The 21,668-nt window shown below is 45.9% G+C and overlaps 1 protein-coding gene across 6 annotated transcripts in view; it reads left to right on the top strand.

Moving 5' to 3' along the window:
* Positions 1-21,668, top strand: part of ACTN2 (actinin alpha 2) — a 74,743-nt gene that overhangs the window by 46,763 nt on the left and 6,312 nt on the right. For 3 of the 6 annotated variants that reach the window (XM_068548836.1, XM_068548835.1, XM_068548834.1), the window contains exons 8-17: positions 2,526-2,611; positions 4,156-4,248; positions 5,866-6,096; positions 8,302-8,449; positions 10,094-10,244; positions 14,168-14,276; positions 15,648-15,788; positions 17,721-17,903; positions 20,253-20,387; positions 21,309-21,488. In XM_068548836.1, the coding sequence (XP_068404937.1) occupies positions 2,526-2,611; positions 4,156-4,248; positions 5,866-6,096; positions 8,302-8,449; positions 10,094-10,244; positions 14,168-14,276; positions 15,648-15,788; positions 17,721-17,903; positions 20,253-20,387; positions 21,309-21,488 (1,457 nt within the window). The remainder of the gene's footprint in view (positions 1-2,525; positions 2,612-4,155; positions 4,249-5,865; positions 6,097-8,301; positions 8,450-10,093; positions 10,245-14,167; positions 14,277-15,647; positions 15,789-17,720; positions 17,904-20,252; positions 20,388-21,308; positions 21,489-21,668) is intronic. The other 3 variants (XM_068548840.1, XM_068548838.1, XM_068548837.1) reach the window with 1 other exon arrangement.

Genomic DNA, 21,668 nt, shown 5'->3' with positions numbered 1-21,668 from the left:
TAGGAAAATACCTTTTCCTTCTTGTCTGTCCTCTCTAAGCTAAGTTTGCATTTGGGTGCTCTGTCCTTTGACCTTTCCATGCCATAAATAACTACCCAGAGTTTACCACTTGAATCAACAGCTAGGATACTGAAGACAGGAGAAAACAGGCCACATTTAGTAAATTCATCTTTCCGTTCATTGATGCCTCCCTGATTTCCTACAGTTGAGGGTGAGCTCAGGATTACTGTCATTATCACTCTGGCAGGCTAACCATCCTCCTGTTCCGGGGTTTCCCTTAGTCTCTGAGTCCTGGTCTGGGCGTATGTTCTGCTTATCCTCTGAGTGGATGGGATGCCTTAGCACTCTGTTCATTTCTTGCTCCCTTGTGACACATCCTAGTCTCTTATTACTTTTCTTTTTCTTTCCTTTTTAATGGCTCGGAAAAATGCTTGCATACGCTATTATTTTCTTTGCAGAGCAATTTCTGTAAGAGTCTTCTGGTGAAAGAGTTATGAACTTGACTGACTTGGGTGAGGGGCGAGCTGTGGTATAACCAACTCCCCAGCAGATCAGCCCCCATGTGTTAGTTACCCTTTGCATCTTTGCCACCTGCATCCGGACTTACCTTCCCCACAGCTTCCTATGAATGTGTTCTTACGTCTGCTGCTCTTTTACTGTAATGTCTTATACTGGTCTCCTCCCCTCAGATCACTTAATCCCTTTGGCGAATCCTTGCCTCTCCACCGCCTGCTGCTGTTGACCTTACTTCCTGGCATTTGTGATAGTCTCTGAACCCTAAATGGGGATTTTCAAGTGGCTAATTGGGCTGCTCACCCATAAACCTGTAGTGAAAACTGGTGAAACTCTTCCTCATCTTAACTACCTTGCATGCTTTTTAAAAGGTTATGAAAATTGTTTCTCTGTTTTCCTCCCTCCGGTGATTACCGGTTGTAGATTTGTGGGTGCCCGTGTTCTGTGCGGACTTGCAGGAGGGACCTTCGCTGACCCCTGGGCCCTCCATCTGTCCAGAGAGAGAAAGTGCTGTTGCGTGCACTCTGTGGAATTCTGGAGGTCCAACTCTGGCCATGGATGTGACTTCCTTGCTAGTTTAGGGCTCTTCTGAGCTGGCCGTGCCCTTCTCTTTGGCGGTTCTTAGAAGTGCACACAGAGTAATGACTTTGCAAATGTGACTTCTTTGATTTGAGCCAAAGTTTGAAAAACACAAGTGTGTGGGGCTGCTGCGGGAAGGTTCATGACCTTGGCCTCTCGGAGGCAGCCCTTAGCAGGAGCCTGCTGCTGTCGGAACATCTGAGCAGTTAACCTTTTTTCCACACAGATTTAGTATACACCGCCAGACCCGAAGAGTCGTAATGACTTATGTCTCCTGTTACTATCATGCTTTTGCTGGTGCACAGAAGGTGAGGAGGTAAAACACAAGTCACCACTCACCCTTTACCTTCTGTGTCTTGATTTTTTTTTCAATTGTTTTTCTCTTTTTCCCCCGCAACTCCTCTGAGTAAGGAGACCCGTCTGGTTCTGAGGAGGCAGTCGTTTGTCTTTTTCAGTCCAGTTTTCTTTGAAACTTACTTCCTGTCCCTGCAGTAGTATGCCATTCGTCTTTGTTTTCCAGAAGATTCCATGCTGTTCCACATCCCCACGTCCTTTCTATCAATATCCTCTGGAAACCCAATGACTAGGTTCCACCTTAGGGAATTACGAGGCACCTTTTTAACTGCATTCTGTCCAGTGACTGAACTGAGTCTGAAGTTAGAAAGTAATTCAGCCAAAAATGGGGTGAGGCCAAGGTGAGGAAGCAAGGGTGTGTGTTCCCGTGGTTCTGTTTTCTCTCTTCCTGGTAGCTGTCTCGGCAGCTCATACAAACAGTGGCAAGAGTCATAGTTAATAAGTACAAGCTGTGTAGACCCTTCTCTTTAGATGCTTTGTTACTCTGGGTAGTTTCTAGCAATGGCATGGCAAGTATGTATAGAAGGATTAGAAAACATGCCATCTTCAATGAACTTCATCCCCACACAAGCCAGGGCCGTGCACAGAGCAGAAAGCCAAGGATTATGAGGGTGGGGGCGGGGAGTGGCATCCGAGATGGGGCCAGAGAGGTCTGTGTGTGTCCCCGCATCTTGCAGAGGGACATGCCTTGCTCACAGCCAAAGTGGCAGATGACCTGATCCAGTCAAAAGACAAGAAGACGGGATCCCCCAGGTCCTTAGGAAGTGGGTACCAGCCCTGATAGGCAGCCCACGGGTTCCCATAGGAATGCCTCACCGGCACTTTAAAAAAAGCCATCCAGGGTAGGGGAGGAGGGAAGCCCTTGGTTTGATGATGTAAAAACAAAAAAACGTGCTGGTTGAAAGCATTCTGTTTACGAGTGTGTCAGTTCCGTACAGCCTTCCTGAGGGTCAGGAGTGTGGGCCCGAGAAACACAGAAAGTCAAGTGTAAACCAGTTCATTCTTCCCTTTGTTCACCCTGGTTTCTGCTCTTCATCTGTGCGTGTGTCTGTCTTCTGTGTTATTTTTCCCTCCCTCAGACATTGTGAACACTCCCAAACCCGATGAAAGAGCTATCATGACATACGTTTCCTGCTTCTACCATGCTTTCGCGGGCGCGGAGCAGGTATTTAACCCTCGTCCGTCCGGTTGCCGGGCTGCTCTTGTGCATCGGTTTTAGTTGTGTGGGCGCACGCGTGCATACCTGGGTGTGTGTTCGTGCGCTTCACATCTTACCTTGGACTCTTTCTAAGTGTCTTGTAATGACCTAATATGGCAAGTTCCAAACTGCGAATGCGTTTCTATTTAACAGCTTTACCTTTAGACAGTTCTGAAGTGTTCTTAGCTCTCTGTCTTTCTAAGATATTGCTCTTATTTCATTAATCAATGGTGGGAAACATTTGTGCTTCAGGAGAAAACAAGGGCCATGAAAATTGAGCCACACTGATTGAGCGGTGAAGGGGGACTTGGACAAGGAGAGGTGAACGCCTTTCCAGGGCCCCTTTCCCATTCTCTGCCTGGAGATTGCCTTCACTGTTCAGTGATGTGTTCAGACATCTTGCAAGATGAATCTGAATTTAACTGAAATAGTGAAAGTCTAGCAGTGTTAAAACCTCAAAAAAATTTATACTCCTTAAGATAAACAGCCTGAGGGACATCACGGGTGGGTGTCCCTCTGCTTTCCCCACGTTCCCCTGTTTCTGCTTCCCGCCCCTCCCCCTATCTCTACTTGCAGAGTCCTGAGAGATGGGGTTGGACAGAGTATGTATCATTTCTGTGATCCGTTTAAGACCATCACTGGGGGACTTCTCTGGCGGTCCAGTGGTTAGGACTCCGTGCTTCCTCTGCAGGGGGTGCGGGTTCGACCCCTGGTCGGGGAACTAAGATCCCACAAGCCGCCTGGCGGGGCCAAAAAAAAAAAAAAAGACCATCACCAGCAAACAATGGTAACTGGAAATCGGCCCCTACTAGGGCTTCAGAGGCAAGGCTGTGGGCCAGGCTGCAGGCCCGGACGCCGGACAGATCTCATGGTCATGGTTTAAGGCACTTGGCCACTCCCAGCTCAAGCTCCCCACAAAACAATGATTGGGAATTATTGATACCTCAGCAGCTACTCACATGGGTTAAACAAAGTATTAAAGCAGGTTCTGCCCCGTGGAAGGATCCCATCTAGCACATTCGACGTATTCATTTCAGGAATGAATACGTAGAGGCCCTCGTGAACTCAGTGCAATGACAGATATACATTCAGGATCCAGTCCTGTCTGCTTTGATTTCCAAAGGCTAATGTAACTCAGAGAGTTCTCTCCCTGTAGTCGTGAGGTTGGCAGGGGGCTCAGGTGGACGCCCAGGGACCGTTGTTTCCTCAACCCATCAGTTTCTGTTACTAACTTGCTTGATGTTTCACAAAGCTTGTGTTTGCGACTAATGCTATTTCCCTACAGTATATTCAGCCTGCCATGTAAGTCTGTGTGAAAACTGTCCCAAAGGTGTGAAATGACCCGTAGTGTGAAAGAGCTGTACCCTCAGGCTTACCCCACCCGAACCCAGAACCTGCACCACTTACAGCACATGCTGCCTCCCTGGTCACCCCCTGCCCTGCCACCTTCCACGTTGTGTATGCACGTCCCTGTCGACAGAGCCGTCCTGTTTACCTATTGTGTTTTACAGGCCGAGACAGCGGCTAACAGGATATGTAAGGTTCTTGCTGTGAATCAAGAGAATGAGAGGCTGATGGAAGAATATGAGAGGCTAGCGAGTGAGGTAAAGGAAACGGGTCCCTGCGGTCCTGTCCATCCCCACCCTGAGGGTGAGGCACAGAGGGTGAACACAGATTGTCAGTGTTGTTTTTTTTTTTTTTTTTTTTTTTTGCATTTTTCATCTCAGACAGAATAAAAGTAGGAAAGTACGCTCTCGCTCTCAGGGGTTGTTCATCTTGCTTAATTATTGGCACAAAGGTAATGCTGCTGGCCTTTCCAAGCATTGCAAGGCACAGAGGTAGTTTGCATGTTACAAAACGTAGAATGTGATTCCATCCTCAGCTCTGCATCTCCGGGGTCGGGCTCCCCTAGATGACATTGCGTTCCTTGTTTTTCTCCTGCTTCATCGGCTACTGACATCACGTAGGGTGAGCTCCGTATTCAGAATCCCAGCTCCACGCGGTGACTCAACATCTAAGGAACATGCCCAGTGAGACAAGGCTCAGCCTTGTGTCTGTATTTAAATATCTAGAGGGAACCTCGGGAGAGGCAGAGCCCTCCGTCCAAGACATTTGAGCATGAGTTTCCAGGATGCCTTTCTACGGCTCTTCAGCTAGATTTCTCAGTTAGAATAGCACTTTCCACGTTGCTTTTCTTTTCGTTCTTATTATAGCACAAATCTTAACTAAGCAGGATCTGAGTGAGGTCCACAGCCACCTTCTCTCTGGATTGAACTCAATCACAGTGGCAATGTCAGAGACCAAATAATGTTTGCTCTGACTTACTTTGGCTGATACTTGGTCTGTACTGTGCAAAGCATCAGGACACTGGGAATCAATCTTCCCAAGTAGTGGTGTATATTAGTCCAAGCTAATGATACTGTTTATATTTCCTGCTGCTATGGGAAAATTCCATTTCGCAACATTGTTTAATGCCAGTGATCAACATCAGGGTTGAAGTATGACCAGGACCGAAGGACAGATGCTCCTCAGTGATGATAGCCTTCCTTTTCTTACCTGGTCCTTCATTTATACCCCTTAAACAGACTATGCAGGGCCTTTGTAAGGCCTTGGTAGTAATTCAAGAGAAGGGGGCATACGTCATCCTTGGAGTCACTGCCATTTTCACTTTCATCCTGTGGATTTCCTTGAAAGCTAGCTATTAAAATAAAATATACTTTGGCATTGAGTCAGTCCCAGATTTACGATACTTTCATCTCGTAAGTAGACCCGTTAGATTTAAGCTGATTTAAACTAGAAATACATTTTGAGTTAAACCCAGTTCTTTCCTGATTTTATTCCACCACGTGAGGTTTTTGTTTTTTCATTTGAAAGCTCCATCCAGCATTTGTCTGCTAATGTCTGGTCCCCAAGTTTCCTGTAAATGTCCCATTTTTGTAAAACATGACTCGTGCTGACTCTGAATTTTCGACCTATGCGTGGTGTCATTGGGGCGATGGTGAGTGGCCCTGGGTGAGCACAGAAGTTTGTATTTATGCCCTCCTTCCAGTCAGGGCCGTTACAGTCACACTTCTGTAATCTCGGGAGCATTCAGTCAATCCATTCCCAATCGTTGAGTGCCTCTGTTTTTTAACTGGGGGGCAGTTTGCTGGTGCTTTCAGCAGTTTTGTGTGTGTGTGTGTGTGTGTGTGTGTGTGTGTGTGTGTGTGTTTTGGGAACAGCTTTTGGAATGGATTCAGCGCACGATCCCCTGGCTAGAGAACCGGACCCCTGAGAAGACCATGCAGGCCATGCAGAAGAAACTGGAGGACTTTCGGGATTACCGCCGGAAGCACAAACCTCCCAAGGTGCAGGAGAAGTGCCAGCTGGAGATCAACTTCAACACCCTGCAGACCAAGCTGAGGATCAGCAACCGGCCGGCCTTCATGCCCTCTGAGGGCAAGATGGTGTCGGTGAGTAGCCCCCTGGCCCCGGGGGCAGCCCCCCTTTTTTTTTTTTTTCTCCCAAAGTCCTTCCTCTGATGGGCCACTGAGAAGAGGCATTGACTATAATTTTGGCCCTGTGACCACTTCCTTCTGGCTATTTTTCTCCCTGCCGTCATGCAGTTCTCGACTCTCACTGCTCTTGGTGCCTCACACAGAACAGGCCTCTGACAAACACCTAATGATGATGGTCCCCTTCCTCTCCTCCCCGCCTCCAGGTGGACCAGCATCTAGATCACAGGCCCTCTGTTCCCTCCTGTTACCATCTCCCCGATTCACCTTCTCCAGGGCTCAGTCCCATATTTACATCCCTCTTTGCACCATCAGTTTCTCCCGCTCTGCTGAAGCTTTCACATCTGCATAGGAAGCACTCTAGAATCTGCCAGACGAAAATGAAAACCTCCTATGACTCCACGCCTCCCTACAGCACCGGTCCTGTTTCTCGGCTCCCCTTTATGTCTAGCAGGACATCTAGAGAGAGTTCTTTATGGTACTGGTTTTTGGTCGCTCCCCATTCCTTTATGTCTTTTACTCTTCAACCTGCAGTAAGTAATCCGGCTTCCGTCCACCCTAAGACAGACTGTTCTGTTCAAAGTCAACAGCGTCCGTGTTGACAACCTAGTGGTCACTTTTATTTTCGTATTCGCTGTAGCTGTAACCATGGCCTTCTTCTTGAAACTCCTTCCACCCTTGAACTTAGCTGAGTTCCTCCCACCTGACCACCGAGTCCTTCCCGTCGCTGCTCACAGCTTTGCCTCCTCCTGTCCCCGGGCTGTAGGTGGATGGTTCGTGGGTACAGGGATGCTGACCTTCTCTGTCTTGACACCTGCAGGTGACCAGGCCCGTGGCTTTAACTACCAGCTGTAACGGCAACACCTCCCAAATTTTACATCTTCAGCTCTGATTTCTCCCCCAGTTCCAGGTTCATGGAGCCGCTTGGATGTCTCAAAACCTAACATCCAAGAGTCCTCCCGCAGTGATCTCTGTCTTAGTAAATAGCATCACCATCCCCTAAGTGACTAAAGCCCCAAACCCAGGTGTCATCACTGATCCTCCTATTCTGTCCCTTTCTCGCACCTGGTTCCTCAGCCAGTGCCACTGGCTCTGCGTCCGGATTATATCTTAAATCTGAGCAGCCCTTCGGCTGCTGTCGCCTATGCTAAGCCACCAGTGTCTCTCCTTCGACCCTGCAGTAACCCTCTCACTTGCTTTTCTTGTTCTTTTTCCCCTAAAATGCATTCTCTACGTAGCAGCTGCTGTCATCTTTTTAAAACATAAATCAGAGCATGTCTTCTTTCTTCTCAAAACCCTCCAGTGACTTCCCAAAATACTTAGAATAAGATCCAGATTCCTTATCCGGGATCCGATGTGGTCTGACCCCACGGCCACCCTGCTGACCGCATCTCTGGCTGCTCGACCCCTCACCCACTATGTGGCCGCCGCGCCTGCTGTGGTCCTTCCCCTACGTGGAGTGCACCCCCTCCTCAGGCCTTTAGCTCGTCCCCCACTTCATCCCATACCTGGCTTTTCCATCAGTGAGGTCTGGGCTCCAGTGCCACCTCTTCAGAGGGGTCTCCTCTCAGTAACCCGCCTAAAGGAACTGCCCCGACCGTGATTTGTTTTTCCTTCAGAGTGCATCGCGATCGGAAATAGGAATTACACTTGTTGTTGAATTCCTTATTTAATGTCTTTCTCCCCCAACGATCATGAAAGCTGCACAGGGGCCCAGGGAACTTTACAGGTGCTGTTCACTCTTATATCAAAGGCTCTCACTGTGCTTGGCACGTGCGTGATGCCGGGGAAACAGTTAACGGCTGACTGAACCCAGTCGCTGAGTCAGAGCCGTTTTGGGCTGAGTCACTGTGAGGCTTCATCTTCTCGTAGCCAGAAAATTAAAGCCCCATTAGCCTTTGTCCACATCCGGAGAAGCATCAGGTTATCTGTTCGCCGATGAGAACCATGATCTTAGTTCTAAAAGGGTGCAGTGGTAATGAAGACGTTTAGAAGCCAAAACATTTGAATGGCTATTTGGGGCGGGTGTGGAGGCACAGGGGTGAGGGAAAGACAAGAAGACACAAAGGAAAACACTGTTGGACGTGGTGGAGGGGATTCGTAGAGAGGCCCCGGAGGCCAGGGCGTAACGGACGCGCCTTTGCCTGTCCCCAACTATCCCAGGATATCGCGGGCGCCTGGCAGCGGCTGGAGCAGGCGGAGAAGGGCTACGAGGAATGGCTGCTGAATGAGATCCGGAGGCTGGAGCGCGTGGAACACCTGGCAGAGAAGTTCCGGCAGAAGGCGTCCACGCACGAAACCTGGGCTTACGGTGAGTCCACAGGATGCGGTGGGGCTCCTGGAGAATCGGGCTTGAGCTATGGACAGAGCCCCATGTGCAGTGACCACTGTCCCTGGTGCCTGTGACCCTGCGGGCAGCTGCCCTCGCCCCTCTCGTCTGCTGTCCCAGGTACTGCGGTTCTTCAAGAGGTGGGTGTGGGGAATTCCCTGGCGGTCCAGTGGTTAGCACTCGGCGCTTTCACTGCCGTGGCCCGGGTTCAATCCCTGGCTGGGGAGCTAAGATCCCGCAAGCAGCGCGGCACAGCCAAAGAAAAAAAAAAGAAAAAACAAAAGAGGTGGGTATGAAGATGGATGTTTTTATAAAACAGGACTCACAATGTGTTCTTCCCACACTTACCTGCGTAGGTATCCGCCTCCTCCTGACTCCCCCGCTTTCTTCTGATTCCACAAGCATCTGTTTATTCCCTAACTGCGGGTCAGAGAACCCTGGCCCAGACTCTAGCTTCTGCTGATAGAAGGTTTATTAAATGCCGTAAAGCAGCATAATTGCCCACTTAGAAAATCTGCTTGGAAAGGAAGAACACGAGGTGTGATTTTCTATAGTCTTAACTCCTTTGCTTCACTTAGATTCATCTACTCCTTTCAGGCCTTGCAGACATACCTGTTTCCGTGGCCGTGATACTATGGTCATGATATTTTTTTTTGGCTCTGCTGTTTGCTGAGGTTAAAGAACAAAACATTCACCTCAACACATGGTAATCTATTTCGAGAAAGGGCAGGGAGGTTCCCCTCATCCCTTGGGTCCCTTTTGCTGTCTTACTGCTTGATTGTCGGTGTTGCACAGCGAGACGGTCACAGGCACAGACATGCAGTTGATACTTCCCAGCTGTGGGCCTTGGATGCATTCTCACCTCTCAGGGCCTCAGCGTCCTCTCCAAATTGGAATAACAATCATACCTCCCTCACAGGGTTTTGATGAAGACTTAGATGAGTTTGTATTTATAAAGTAGTAAAATTGGTATCTGGCAGATGGTAAGTGCTATGTTGTCGTCATTAAATATATGAACATTTGCTTTCCATGTCTAGCTTTGTGGAATTAAATTCTTAAAGGTCATCAACCAGGGAATAAAAATGGGTCCAGTTATAACCACAGCAGTTGCTTAACTTAAGAAATATTTGTGGGGAAATAGGTGGAGTTTCGGAGAGAAATTTTTCCAATGTTACTAGATAAAAAATCACAAGCTGCATTTAACCACATTAAAAAAATAAAGCTTTCAAACAAAAAGAATTGGAGTAAAGGTTGAGCCCATGGGCAGACAAATAGAGTACAAGTGTTTTACCTAATAATCCCAGGTAACTTCTGTGAGCTAATAATTACCAACTTAACTGAGCATCTCACGGGAAAGTCAGATACTTGTTTCTTAGGTTTATCACAGACTTGTTATTTAGAAAGTGCTCAGCATGCTTTCCGCCCTGTATTTGTAGACATGAGCTTTCAGAACACAGAGGGACTCGGGGCCTTAGCAGAGTGACAGCCTGAATTCCAGTTGAAATGTGGCCTCTGCCTCTTGGGGCTGTCTTCCTTTCCTCCTCTTGGTTCTCTGGAATCACCCAGAACTTTGCAAAGAGGCTGAAGTGTGACAGCACTCACACTCCCTTGCTACAACCATTGCAGGCAAAGAGCAGATCTTGCTGCAGAAGGATTACGAGTCGGCGTCTCTGACCGAAGTCCGGGCTCTGCTGCGGAAGCACGAGGCATTCGAGAGCGACCTGGCGGCGCACCAGGACCGCGTGGAGCAGATCGCGGCCATCGCGCAGGAGCTCAAGTACGTGCTCTGTGTGGGTGCCAGTGCTGACATTGAGCCCTGGGTCCAAGCGAGGACTCGGTGGAGAGCTTCCCCAGGCATTCCCAGGGAGGGGCAGGGGAGCTTGCCTTTCCTGTCCTGTCCTAGATGTATCAATAGAACCAAGCCAGAGGACCCTGTGATGGGATTGGTCCTGTTTTTTTTTTTTTTAATTGAAATATAGTTGATTTACAGTGTTGTGTTTGTTAGTTTCAGATGTACAGCAAAGTGATTCAGTTATACATATATATATCTATTCTTTTTCAGATTCTTTTCCCTTCTAGGTCATTACAAAATACTGAGTATAGTTCTCTGTGCTATACAGTAGGTCCTTGTTGACAACCCAATCAAAAAATGGGCAGAAGATCTAAATAGACATTTCTCCAAAGAAGACATACAGATGGCCAACAGGCACATGAAAAGATGCTCAACATTGCTAATTATTAAAGAAATGCAAATCAAAACTACAATGAGGTACTAACTCATACCAGTCAGAATGGCCATCATCAAAAAGTCTACAAATAATAAATGCTGGAGAGGGTGTGGAGAAAAGGGAACCCTCCTACACTGTTGGTGGGAATGTAATTTGGTGCAGCCACTATGGAAAACAGTACAGAGGTTCCTTAAGAAACTAAAAATAGAGTTGCCATATGATCCTGCAATCCCTGGGCATATATCTGGAGAAAACTATAATTCAAAAAGATACATGTACCCCTGTGTTCATAGCAGCATTATTTACAGTAGCCAAGACATGGAAGCAACCTAAATGTCCATTGACAGATGAATGGATAAAGAAGATGTGGTACATGTATACAATGGAATACTACTCAGCCATAAAAAAGAATGAAATAATGCCATTTGCAGGAACATGGGTGGACCTAGAGATTATCATACTAAGTGAAGAAGTGAAGTAAGCCAGACAGAGAAAGACAGATATCATATGATATCACTTATACGTGGAATCTAAAAAGAAAGATCCTTTTTTTTTTTTTTTTTTTTTTAAAGAGATGCACTGACTTCTGCTCTGGTGCTTTGATTGTGGTAGCGTCCCTGTGTCCTCCCATCGGGCAGCACCCCCAGTCCCAGCACAGGCAGCTTCGTATCCAAGAGAATGAGAAACAAGTAACAGGACAGAGCACGGCTCGCAAAGGCGGCCTCACCTGGGTGCAGGAGACGGGACTACGTTGCCCGCCCAGAAACCAAAAACAAGACACCTCTGAAGGAAGAAACATTAAGACCCCACTTTTCTTTGTCATCAAATAAGTGCTATTTCATTTTCATGCTTTTTATTTTATGGGAGGAGCTAGCATGAGGTTGAGCCCAGGCTGGTTTACCCAGTGGGAGTTGTAGGTCCTACTGGTCCAGGTGGTGCTGCCTCTGGCTGTGGCCACCCTCCGGGAGAGGGGCCTCCCTGCAGTGTTTCTAAGCTTTTTTTTTTTTTTTTTTTTTAAGACCCTTGCTTCCTTTTGATAAATACAGAATTTCATTGCCTACTTCTCTGTCTCTCATTATAACCACGGATATATCTGCACAATTTTTAGAGCCTGTCACATAATGATAACTTTAAACAACCAATAATAAATGTTTATTATGATATGTTACCTTTTTTTTAAATAAGTTTATTTATTTATTTTTGGCTGTGTTGGGTCTTTGTCGCTGTGTGCGGGCTTTCTCTAGTTGGGGCGAGCGGGGGCTACTCCTCATTACGGTGCACGGGCCTCTAATTGTCGTGGCCTCTCCTGTTGCGGAGCACGGGCTCTAGGCGCGCGGGCTTCAGTAGTTGTGGCTCGCGGGCTCCAGAGCGCAGGCTCAGCAGTTGTGGCGCACGGGCCCAGTTGCTCCGCAGCATGTGGGATCCTCCCGGACCAGGGCTTGAACCCGTGTCCCCTGCGCTGGCAGGTGGACTCTTAACCACTGAGCCACCAGGGAAGCCCCGATATGGTATATTTTAAGACCCCCATGTTGCTCACTCTTAACCAGAGCAAATGCCTTAATTAACAGAGATGGCCTCTTTTAAGAGTATCTTCCTATTCGGCCTTGCCTAAATATATTCTTAATTATTTGTGGTCTTCATATCTAATTTGTTCACTGTGTTTGTGGCCTTACTCTTATCTTATTGCTCATGCTTCTTCCATGTTGGCCGTTTGGCTGCTTGTTAACAATTACAAATAAAATAAGGGGGAGAAACTCAAGCAATTTAATGCTCTATCATAGCTCCCATAAGTAATTTGGAATGGTTTTAAGTGTTGCCCTTAAAATTTAAGTAATAATTTTATATTATTATTCTCGGTATCCTCAATGCGTATTTCTTTACAGTCAAGAGAGGAACCACAGAATTTAAAGCTGTGCTCATCTTACTGTTATTAGTCTCCCTTTCCTTTTTACCTTTTCTAAAATAACGAACGTGTTTGTGCAGTTCTTAAAGTACAAAAAATAAAAATAGTATGCACAGTTATGCAAACCCTAAGTCCTTGAAAGCAAGTAGGTGTTGAGCTAGTACGTATGAATTAGAGAGAAGAGGGAAAAATGTACACCCTAAAGATAACCACGGAGAGATGAGCGTTGATGTCTCCATTGTGGATCAGTAGACGGTTCCTAGGTTTTTGTTTTTGAAATCTTTCTGTTCTTTAATAGTTGCATTTTGAAGGGCCATGGCCTTCTCACTTTGTATTCAAGGCTGTGCACATTGCTGGTGTATTTTGGTTGGTTTTGGTTTTCTGGTTATAATAATAAGCACAGAATCTCAGTCCATCTCAGTTAGTGAAGTGTGTGTATGTAGAAAGCTGCTCTTAAGAACTGGACAGGCTTTCATTAGGTGATAGGGAGCTTCTTACCCACTGAAATGACACTCAGATCACAACTGTATGCATCTTCTTTATTCAGTAACAGAAACAGTAACATTCCATAAGGACAAGCTAATATCACTTAAGAGAAAAAACAAGTAATAAACAACCATTGCCTTCATTTAGAGTTGGAAGAAGAAATAAACTTAAGCTTCAGGGAAATGGATTTGGATGGATAGGAGGGAATTTCCTAAAAGCCTCACCTTGGACCATTTTTGAAGGAGAAGTCTCCTGAAGATGTCTTTAAACCTCCCTGAGTCTTGCTTTCATCTTAACTAAAAGGGTGATTACATTTTGTCCAGGATTCAAACTTTTTACCCCCAGAGAGAATAGGTTAACCTTCTAGTCGAGAATCTGCTTGAATGTTAGGTTCAAGTTACTTCACGTCACAAAGATCCCGTTAGGAGGTACAGACAGGGCTGGAGAGGAAGAGGGACTACTGAGTGAGAAATCATTTTGTTCCTGCTGTCACACGAATGGCATAAGACGAGTCGGAATCTTTGTCAGAAGAGGAAGGACTGTGTCCTGCCGGGCTCTGAGTCCCGGTGCCCCTCCTGGACGTGGTGCTCCATCCAGCTCCGTGCCCTTTGAGAGCAGCCAAGGACATGATGGGGTGCAAGCTGATCCCTTCCTCCCTCCCTCCCTCCCTCATGACTCATTTGATGTTCCCATCACCGTGGCTTCAGCACAGCCCCTGGGACTGTCCTCCAGGTCAGATACTTGGCTTCATTTACAGGTACATCACCACTTAAAAATAATGCACTCCGGAGGCCTGGCTAAGAAAACGAAGGGAGAATAAAGTTAGCCTGAGGCATCGAGAAGACAGCCTTTCTCTCTGTTTAGAAATCTGTTGACCACCAAGAGTTTTACTAATTCTTCCCGTGATGTAAGGGAATAGTGATCATGTTTGCGATGGTGATGATGAACAAAACCCTGAAATACCCTGCCAGTTCCCCATCAGATCTTTTTTTTAAAAAAAATTATCATCTGTTTATTTTAAGCCCATGTCCACTTTTCTTCACGTCATCTGGGAAAGTCAGTCTTTATTTTCCCTTCTAATAGTGAACTGGACTATCACGATGCTGTGAACATCAATGATCGGTGCCAGAAAATCTGTGACCAGTGGGACAGGCTGGGAACACTCACTCAGAAGAGGAGAGAGGCCCTGGAGGTGAGTCTCCAAGCCACCTGTTGGCACGAAATCTTTTAATAGGGGCTCTTTCAATAAGTCACTGTTACTTTGTTTTTCTGTGGTATGGTGTGTATAAATCGAAACAGATTACCTAGTGAAAGGAGCTTCTACAAGAGAACGTGAAAAGTAGGAGAAAGAGGGAAATGGAAAGTTGGTAGTTTTGTACTGTAATTTATCCATACAGCAGTGACGCATCCTTTTGAATTAAAGAAACAAAAATCCAGTAGTAATGAGATAACGGTATAAACTCATTTTGTGTGAAGTAGTAATGGCAGTTAATTCCCCAGAGTCCTTATCTGAGAGTGAATTGAGCCATGAATGAGTCAGGAAATCAGGAGGAACGGAAGTTGAGATGTGCAAAGGGAAAATGGCAACACATGTTGAAGTAAGGAAAAATGGATATGAAACAGGATCAGGATGAATTTGGCCTTGTTCTAGTATGAGGCTTGGAGAAACAGCTGGTTTTTAGCTGAACCTAATCGTCTCTCACCACGGAAGACTCAGACGACGTGACAGAAAGAAGCAGTTAGCAGTTTTCTGAGTCTTTTCACCTTGACTCTGACGAAACTTTTAACACGCGTGATACCAAGCTTCCTGGATGCCAACCAGCTGTTAACATGTCCACCTAAAGAAAAAGGCTGAGAGAAAGGAAGGACCAGGCATATAGCAGAGACAGCTCAAATATTTTAGAACAGGAGGAAAAATGAATCTAATTATAGAAGACTTGAAGATACCAGACGCTTCCGTGCCAGCTCCCCATCCTCTCTGCCATAGGAAACGCGTAGTACCATTCTCGGTGGCTTGAAGCCTTGTGCTTTCATATGCTCAGAAAGGCAAAGAGGGTCTCTGTGTGAAATCCTGAATGCAGATTTAAGAATGTGGAACTGTAGTTCCTTCTGTCTTCTCTAGGCGACTTTTGGGAAAGGCACACTGTTGATTATAAAATGAGGAAGATACCGTGAATTTTCTGGGAACCAGCACGGTTAGGGAATCAGGTCCTATAACTTACAAAGTACTGCTTTAGCTGAAAGCAAGTGCCTGTATACCCTACGTGGAGTCTCAGTTTTCAAAAGCGTAGCATGTGGTAGAGTATTTTAAATACTTTCAGAACAGTGTGACTCTGGATGTTGTTAAATCCATCTCTGATGCAGAAGGCACTTCGGAGACCTGCAGGGCTCAGCCTAATCATTTGAACATCAGTTAATCTTTTGTGTACACAAGCTAATGATGAGAGGATTGTGACCATCAAAATGTCAGATAATAGTTTACTGCTCTGGAGTGCCTCTTTACACGTTCAGAGAAATTTTATGATTTAACCTATGATAACACTGGTTTCTATTTGATCTCCAGAGAACTGAGAAATTGCTGGAAACCATCGATCAGCTTCACCTGGAGTTTGCCAAGAGAGCTGCTCCTTTCAACAACTGGATGGAAGGCGCCATGGAGGATCTGCAAGATATGTTCATTGTCCACAGCATTGAGGAAATCCAGGTAACTGAAGCCAGCCCTGTGCTCTCACTGTACCAGAAATGAATTGTAATTTTAAAAACTTAGAGTTCTCTTTTTGGTTTTGTTTCACTTTTTAACTTAAAAAAAAAATGTGGTTAGAAAACCCATATTACCCTTTGGCCTTTAGGTTAAAAATGTGTATACCACTCTTTAATGCAACTAAATTAACATCAGCCAGATAATGGTGACTACATCTAAAAGGGTCTGTTCTCTAAAATGGAATGTGGAATCATATGAGCAAAATAGACATATGCTCTTGGAGTTAGTCACAGCAAGTTATGAGTTTATTGGCTGCTGAGTTAACTATTTTGCAAATGTTTGCATATTACCCTTCATTAAGATCTATAAGGTTTTGCCAGATCATAAAGCATAAGAAGCCACAAATCAGTACCCTCTGCTTCCCACCATCCAAAATGTTCTGCTTTTGATTTTTGCTGGAGCTTCAGATTGTAAATAAGACCTCTAAGTGATCGAGTTAGGGAGGAGCGTTCCTCTCCAATAGCCAGGACCCAATATATTAGAGACCATTGTATACTGAATTTGATGTATAATGGAATATAGAGAAAATACTTTTAGATTCTTTTTTTTTCTGTAAAATAGATAGGTCATCGAAAAGAATCCAAATATAAAGGAAATACTGAAGGTTGGGATTTGAACCCGTATCTCCCTGCCAAGGAGCATTCTAAAAGGGTTTGCACCGGGGTGTAAGAGGAAAGAAATTTGTTGAACGTTGCCTTTGTCTTCTGAAAGAGGCTGTGATGGTGTTTCTTGCATAGACTCTTAAGCAGAGGTTGGCAACCTAAAACCATTTATTTTTGGAATAAGTGAGATGTCTAAGTATGCCTTGGAAGCCATACTTGATGCATGAAGTAGTTTGTCTGTTTAGTGAATGGTGTGCTAGCAGCTGATCTGTTGTAGCATCTGAACTGAGTGTTAGCTTCGCCCTGGAAGGTGGTCCATGTGGCACCTTCCTACAGCTGAGCATAAAGGGCTGCTGTCTTATACTTTAGGGTCCAAGGGTATAGGGTTGTTAAGTGGAGGTTTTATAAAGCCTGAGGGGAAGAAGTTGGTTTCTGTGGCCTTTTCTTTTGGAGAAAGGGATGTACTTCCTGTGATCTTTAGGTATAAAGGCAGCAAATGTGAGGTTCTTTTCTTGGGCTATAGGTAAACCTGGTCATTAGAAAGGGCAGCTAATTTCTTTTTTTTTTTTTTTTTTTAAGTGTACTGGGACACAGCCACACTTTTTTTTTTTTTTTTTGGCCGCGTTGGGTCTTCATTGCTGCGCGCACGGGCTTTCTCTAGTTGTGGCGAGCGGGAGTTGCTCTTCGTTGCGGTGCGCGGGCTTCTCATTGTGGTGGCTTCTCTTGTTGCGGAGCACAGCCTCTAGGTGTGCAGGCTCAGTAGTTGTGGCTCATGGGCTCAGTAGTTGTGGCTTGCAGGTTCTAGAGCGCAGGCTCAGTAGTTGTGGCACACGGGCTTAGTTGCTCCACGGCATGTGGAATCTTCCCAGACCAGGGCTCGAACCAGTGTCCCCTGCATTGGCAGGCAGATTCTTAACTACTGCCCCACCAGGGAAGCCCTGATTTAAGTTCTGTATGTCAGTGGCGAGTAAGACCTAAACAATAGCTGGGGATCATATATGATGAAATCAAACATAATTTTTTTAAAAGAAAACAATTATTTTTTGAAGACTGGATTAATAGCCGCCAAGGAGTCATCAGGAGATCTTTTTTTCCCTTTTCGAGGAACTTGACTTTTGTGCACCAGATAGCTTTTCTAAGACATCCAGAATTTGTCTTCCACCGGAGGTTCCCGCAGTTATAAAGTCACTTATACACGTGCTGAAGGGAACAGCAAGCCTGTAAAATTCACACTGAAGTAAGTCGGGTTTTCTCTGCTGTGTCTCTGGCTTAGAGCTTGATCACCGCCCACGAGCAATTCAGGGCCACGCTGCCCGAGGCGGACGGCGAGCGGCAGTCCATCCTGGCCATCCAGAACGAGGTGGAGAAGGTGATCCAGAGCTACAGCATCAGGATCAGCTCGAGCAACCCCTATAGCACCGTCACCGTGGACGAGATCCGGTCCAAGTGGGACAAGGTGGGCGACTGAAGGGGGAGGGGGCGAGGCTGACGTTCTCGAAGCCGAGGTGGAGGGAAGAGGTGAACCCCTGGGGGAGTTAGAGTGGCTGCGTGACGTTGCCTCACCATCAGGGTTGTCCTTCACCCCAAATTTCACAGACATGTTAAAAGAGAAACTGAGGCATAGTAACAATTTTAAGTGTTTGAGCAAAAATCGATTCGAATTGGGCAGCATCCAGTCTAGCCGACAGAAAGGGACTCCAAGGAGCTGAACAAAATGAAAGACTTTTATAGGCAGAAGGGAGTAGGAACAGGGAAGTTATCTGGCCAACAAAAAGCGGATTGGTTATTGCAGAGTTACTTTCCTTTAGGGGAGGGAAGGGGTCTACCCAGATGACTGATTGACTAAGATTCTGTTTCTGGGAGAGCGGAAACTGTAATAAAGTCTTGGTCTGGTGGAGTGGGATTTAGCACTCGACTCTATTTTGGGCCTGTTGTTTTTAACAGATGAAATATGTTATACTCTTAAATACCATTCAGCAGCTTCTGTGATTTGTAAGGAAAGAAAGTAGAAATGATTGTCCTTAAGGAAAACCTTATCAGTGTTGGCAAACTCAGTACAGGTTATGATACTAATACCATAAAGGAAACTACTTTTAAAACCCCAACTGAAAATTTGATGGAATCGGCTTGCTGCTAGTACTTCATTAAAGAATTTTTAGAATATGGGATAGACATGTCCCAAGTGTGTGTGAATTTTAAATGCGGGAAGATTACTTAGAAAACTGTATCTGGGGAACCAAAGGACTTCCTGCTAATTTGCTGCCTCTTATATTTTGGGAAACCGTACAGATTTAATTGTAGTCCAGTGGGATCATTTGAGCCTTTTTGTCTCATTCTTAAGAAAGATTTATTTTCATGTTTAAATTGAGGCACGATCATCTTAGTATGCTACTACATAGTCTTTAAGAAGTCCACAACGTGCATTTGAAGTGGCTTGCTATAAAAATACACATTCAGCAATCGTTTAGTTATAAACGATGCAAAGAGGAAAAAAAAAAACAGATATGGGAAAGAGTGTTCACCTGAGAGACCATAATTAGTTATTGTGTTTGACCTTAAAATTAGCTCTGTTCTTCTGACAGCCAGAGTGAAAAGGGAACCGTGTTGAGCTAAGTAATTTCCTTGAAAAAAAAAGGGAAAATGTATCATTTCTTAAGGTGAGACAAACTTTTCTCTTGTCACTAAGTTATAAAGCAAAATTTGCCAGAGGGAGTTTTGTAAAAGGGACCTTGAATAATAATGTCTTCAGCAGCAGTTTTGCCAACACACAGAAAAGCCTTCTTGAAGTAGCTCTTTTGTCTGCGGATTCAAAAAGAACTGAGACATAGCATTAAAGTGTAAATCACAGGGTACAAATGGAATGGAAAAGATGTAGGCAGGGTAGGATACTTTCCTGTGGTCCAGCATCATATAGGACTGAGCTCCTGAAACTGGCAGGGGTTCTCAACTTTTTTGTGTCTTGGATCCACTTGGTAGTCAGGGAAGCCTGTGGATCCCTTCTGATAATAATATCTGTAAATTCATAAAAAAATTTAAGGTTACAAAGGAAATAAATTACATTAAAAATAGTTATTAAAATATATTTTATATATATAACTGAATCACTTTGCTGTACACCTGAAACTAACACAACACTGTAAATCAATGGTACTTCGATAAAAAATAAATTTTAATGAAAGGCTATATATATATATATATATGTATTTAAAGTTGGGATATAGTAATGTATGTGCTTCTTTACTACCACTACCAAGATCTAATAGCAGGTCTAATAATTGTGAGTAGTGATGAGTGTATATGATATTTTGAGAGGCAGGCAGTAACTGATGTATATGAGAATGTCTGTGATTTCTATTGTGATAAAGTCACAGTGGATTTGGTGCCCGCATTCATAATCAAAGGAAATGCTCATTTTCCATTAGGGGTGGTGAAAATAAGGATGCCAGTTTTCCCTCATTCAAGTTCACAAATTCTCATCACCCTGGACCCAGCTCCCCGCAGGGTTAGTACTGCAGGCTGAGAGCCCCTGGCTAGAGGAACGGTCAGTGTCCCTCTTGCAGACTTAGCCAGTCTTTCAGCAGGCAGTGGAGGCACTGGGTGGCAGTCGAGGCTAGACTGACCTCTTCCTTTAGTCCCTAAAGTAGGGACCCCACTCCCCTTCCCCTCCCTCCGTCCCTCCCCTCCCCCCGCTCCCCTCCCCCTCTCTCTGCTCCCACCCCTGCCCTTCAGCCACCACCACCGATCTTGGTCCCTCCTCCTGGACCACAGCTGGCCTCTAACCCCTGTTGCCCTTGAACCCTGGCAGGTGAAGCAGCTCGTGCCCGTCCGGGACCAGTCGCTGCAGGAGGAGCTGGCCCGCCAGCATGCCAACGAGCGTCTGCGGCGCCAGTTCGCCGCACAGGCCAATGCCATTGGGCCCTGGATCCAGAGCAAGATGGAGGTGGGTTAGTGCCCTTCAGAGGGAGCCTGTCACAGCCTCCAAATCGGTCCCTGAGCTGACACGACGACCCGTCTCCACTCAGTGCCGCGAGAGCACCATCCAGCTCACCGTGGGCCTTACTCTTGATGGCCCCTGGGCTCTTGCAGCCTGGGCGCCCATGAGCGTCAGTGCGGGGTGGGGGGCAGGGAGGGCACCTGTGCACCAAATTTGAGGCTCTTCTTGCTGCATCCATTCATTCTGTCCTTAAGAATGGTGACGGGGCTCCTTCTCAGTTTTCAGCCTCTGCAGGACCTAGATTTTTAAACTGTCTGTCCCTAATGAGTCACAAATACTTGGCATTTTCAGAACATTCAGGGAAAAGTAATCTTTGAATGACACTGATTGCTGGGTTCATTTTATCACCAAGAACAGCCAAGAGACATTTATTGGCCTATTTATTCTTCTCCTAGCCTCCCTTTTGGTGATAAAATATTAACTTTTTTCTTAAAGAGGAGGACATCTAAAAATCTAGGAAATTCTTTTGACCGGTGGTGAAGCATCCAGTGGTCTGAAATCTCCCTGGCAGCTGCATTCATGCAGACCATCCCCTGGCCTCCTCCGGAAGAGGCAGCTCCAGCCCGGGGAGCCTTCTGAGTTCACTGGAAGAGGCCTAAATGGCTCCTTTCTTACCCGTCTTGCTTTGCTTTTATGGATCTTGGTGGTTTGGTTTTGTTTTTTCCCCATTCTCTAGACAGACTAGAAATAGAGCTTGTTTCATGCTGCGGTACTATCCTGTTTGCCACTTTATCTGAAAAAGCAAGTGTCTCTAGCTGCCGCCTAATGCCGGCATAGCATTGGAAGCAGAAGCAGGAAGGCCCCCGTAGTAACCTGAAAGGCCCCCGTAGTAACCTTGTGTTCTTCTCCTGTTCATGCCTCCACCAGGAGATTGCCCGGAGCTCCATCCAGATCACGGGAGCCCTGGAGGACCAGATGAATCAGCTGAAGCAGTACGAGCACAACATCATTAACTACAAGAACAACATCGACAAGCTGGAAGGCGACCATCAGCTCATCCAGGAGGCCCTGGTCTTTGACAACAAGCACACTAATTACACCATGGAGGTACAGCCACCGTGCAGGCCTGCACTGCTCTGGTTTCTGGTTGTTGACCACTTCACCTTCTCAGGGTGTTTTCCTCCCACGTTTGTCTCCATCGGTTCCTGTTTTGTTCTATAAGTATGAAAAGGGATCATTAAACCTTTCCTGTCACTGTATGTGAAAAAGCTTTGTGAACTAGATCAA

The sequence above is a fragment of the Eschrichtius robustus genome, chromosome 7 (assembly GCF_028021215.1).
Source record: "Eschrichtius robustus isolate mEscRob2 chromosome 7, mEscRob2.pri, whole genome shotgun sequence".
NCBI lineage: Eukaryota > Metazoa > Chordata > Mammalia > Artiodactyla > Eschrichtiidae > Eschrichtius > Eschrichtius robustus.
This window is presented reverse-complemented; position numbering and strand designations above follow the sequence as displayed.